The sequence below is a fragment of the Chiloscyllium plagiosum genome, chromosome 32 (genome assembly GCF_004010195.1).
Source record: "Chiloscyllium plagiosum isolate BGI_BamShark_2017 chromosome 32, ASM401019v2, whole genome shotgun sequence".
Classification (NCBI taxonomy): domain Eukaryota; kingdom Metazoa; phylum Chordata; class Chondrichthyes; order Orectolobiformes; family Hemiscylliidae; genus Chiloscyllium; species Chiloscyllium plagiosum.
In genome coordinates, this window is record NC_057741.1 from 34,850,776 (window position 1) to 34,852,872 (window position 2,097).

General features: G+C 61.1%; 1 protein-coding gene across 1 annotated transcript; it reads left to right on the forward strand.

The window, feature by feature from the left end:
• The first annotated feature begins 749 nt into the window (after window positions 1–749).
• atoh1a (atonal bHLH transcription factor 1a) lies at window positions 750–2,025 on the forward strand. The gene has a single exon (XM_043673986.1). The coding sequence runs from the start codon at window positions 843–845 to the stop codon at window positions 1,695–1,697; it is 855 nt and encodes a 284-aa protein (XP_043529921.1). The 5' UTR covers window positions 750–842; the 3' UTR covers window positions 1,698–2,025.
• The last annotated feature ends 72 nt before the right edge of the window (window positions 2,026–2,097 follow it).

The window sequence follows — 2,097 nt, forward strand, 5'->3', positions numbered from 1 at the left end:
GGGAAGGGGAGACGGAAGCAAAGAGGGGAGCGGGGTTGATGGGTAGGTGAGACGGGGGAGAGGGGGAGTCGGAGACCGAGGGGTGTGGGCGGGGCAGCCACGTGCCGCGCTGTTGCAAAGCGGCCAGCGAGTGGCAACATTCCACCCACGCGCCCGGCCCGGGCCAGGCACCGCCCCACTCGCGCTCCCACTCCTCTCAACCCCGGTTCGTCGGCCTCTGATTGGACAGCCTACCGCCCAGCGATTTGCATCGCGGCTCCTGGTAGGTGGACGGTGCAGGCAGGAGGGCTCGCTGATTGGTCCGGCCGCACGTGCCAGGCTCGCGCCGCGATTGGCTGCCGACACGCGACCGGCGCGAGCCCCCCATTCATGCCGTGTCCCCGCCCCCTCCCCCCATTCACAATAACCCGGGGGAGGGAGGGGGAGCGCGGCGGCGGCGGCGCCTTTGATCCCCGGGCGGCGCGTGCCGCATTTAAAGGCAGCCGCAACCGCGTCTCGCAGCAAGAGGAGCAGATTTGTGTGTCTGCTTTCTTTTTCCATATTATATCTCTATAACCTGCACACGTCTGGTGAGGTTGCATCGCCTTGTTTGTCTGCTATCTCTTGTGTTTGTGTGTTGCATGTGCAGCGCTATTTACACACGCACGCAAACTTTTGCAAGAAGATTCGCAGCAAACTTTGAAAAGAAGATCTGCAACAATCTTTTGCAAGACGACAAAGCGTCTGGAGCAGCCACAAAGTTATTTTTTTCTCTCCACTCCTTATTGTTTTAGTTTCTTTTTTTTTATTTTGCTTCTGTTTTTCTTTGCATCCTCGCCCCGTTTGCAAACCGTCGAGTTGCCATGAGCCAGATGCATTCGGAAGAGTGGACGGATCTGAAAGAGCTGACGGCTGAGAGGTGTTTGCAGCCGCCCCAGGCAGGTCAGGGTTACCCGCCGCCCGCTGCACTCTCGCTGCTGGACACCGACCCCAGGGGATGGCTGGCGCCCGCTTTGCAAAGCGGAGGCACCTGCCCGGCTCACGGCGACTCCTACCTGTCCCCCGGTGGCTCCTCCTCGGAGGAGGAGCTGCTGCTGCTGGAGGCCGGGGTGGGAGCGGATCCCGGCCGTTGCAGCGGACGGGGTAAGAGCCCGGTGAGGGTGCGGGAGCTTTGCAAGTTGAAGGCGGGGGAGTTGGGCTGCCGGCAGCGGGCTCCGGCCAGCGGGGTGCAGAGGCAGAGGAGGCTGGCGGCGAACGCCCGGGAGAGGAGGAGGATGCACGGCCTGAACCACGCCTTCGACCAACTCCGCGGGGTCATCCCCTCCTTCAACAACGACAAGAAGCTGTCAAAGTACGAGACGCTGCAGATGGCACAGATCTACATCAGCGCCCTGGCCGACCTGCTGCAGGGGGGCGAAGCCGAGACTAACCCCCGGGCTCCGGGGAACCTCTCTCCCCCGGGCTGCAGGCGCTACCCCCCCGGTCCGGGACACCCGCCTCCACCCCCATCCCAGCTGCTGCAAGCCGGCCCCGGGGCCCCGCCGTTTGCCTTCCAGGACGGGCCGTCCGCTTCCCCCGACGCCAGCAAGACGTCCCCCCGCTCCCAGCGGAGCGACGGTGAGTTCTCCCCCCGCTCGCACTCCAGCGACTCGGAAGATGTGACCCTGGACCTGCCGAGCGAAGACGACGAGCTCCCTGAAGCCCCGAATTACCAATAACTGCAGCAAGGCGGAGCGGAAAGCAGCGTGGACTCTCGTTTATATAATTATATATATCTCTATTTTTTACAGGTGCAGAATGAACTTGTTTTTCATGCCGAATGAACGCTTCCCCGTGCAGACTGAGCTTCTATTAACCCATGCAGAGTTTTATTTACATTTCTCCCCGTGCAGAATATTTTTATTTGGCCCCCTCCCGTGCAAAATTAGTGCAGGATGAGTTATTACCTCCCATTGCAGAATATTGTTTACGGCCCCCACCCAGTGCAAGACGAGCTATTCGCTTCCCTGCCCCCTCCCCAGTGTAGGATGGGCTATCCCCACCCCAGCCCAGAATGGGATATTTCTTCCCTCCCCCCCCCCCCCCAAAGTGCAGAATGGTCGGTTTCCCCCTCCACCA

Coding starts and splice junctions, on each gene's coding strand:
- atoh1a (XM_043673986.1), top strand. CDS start 843: ATGAGCCAGATGCATTCGGAAGAGTGGACGGATCTGAAAGAGCTGACG.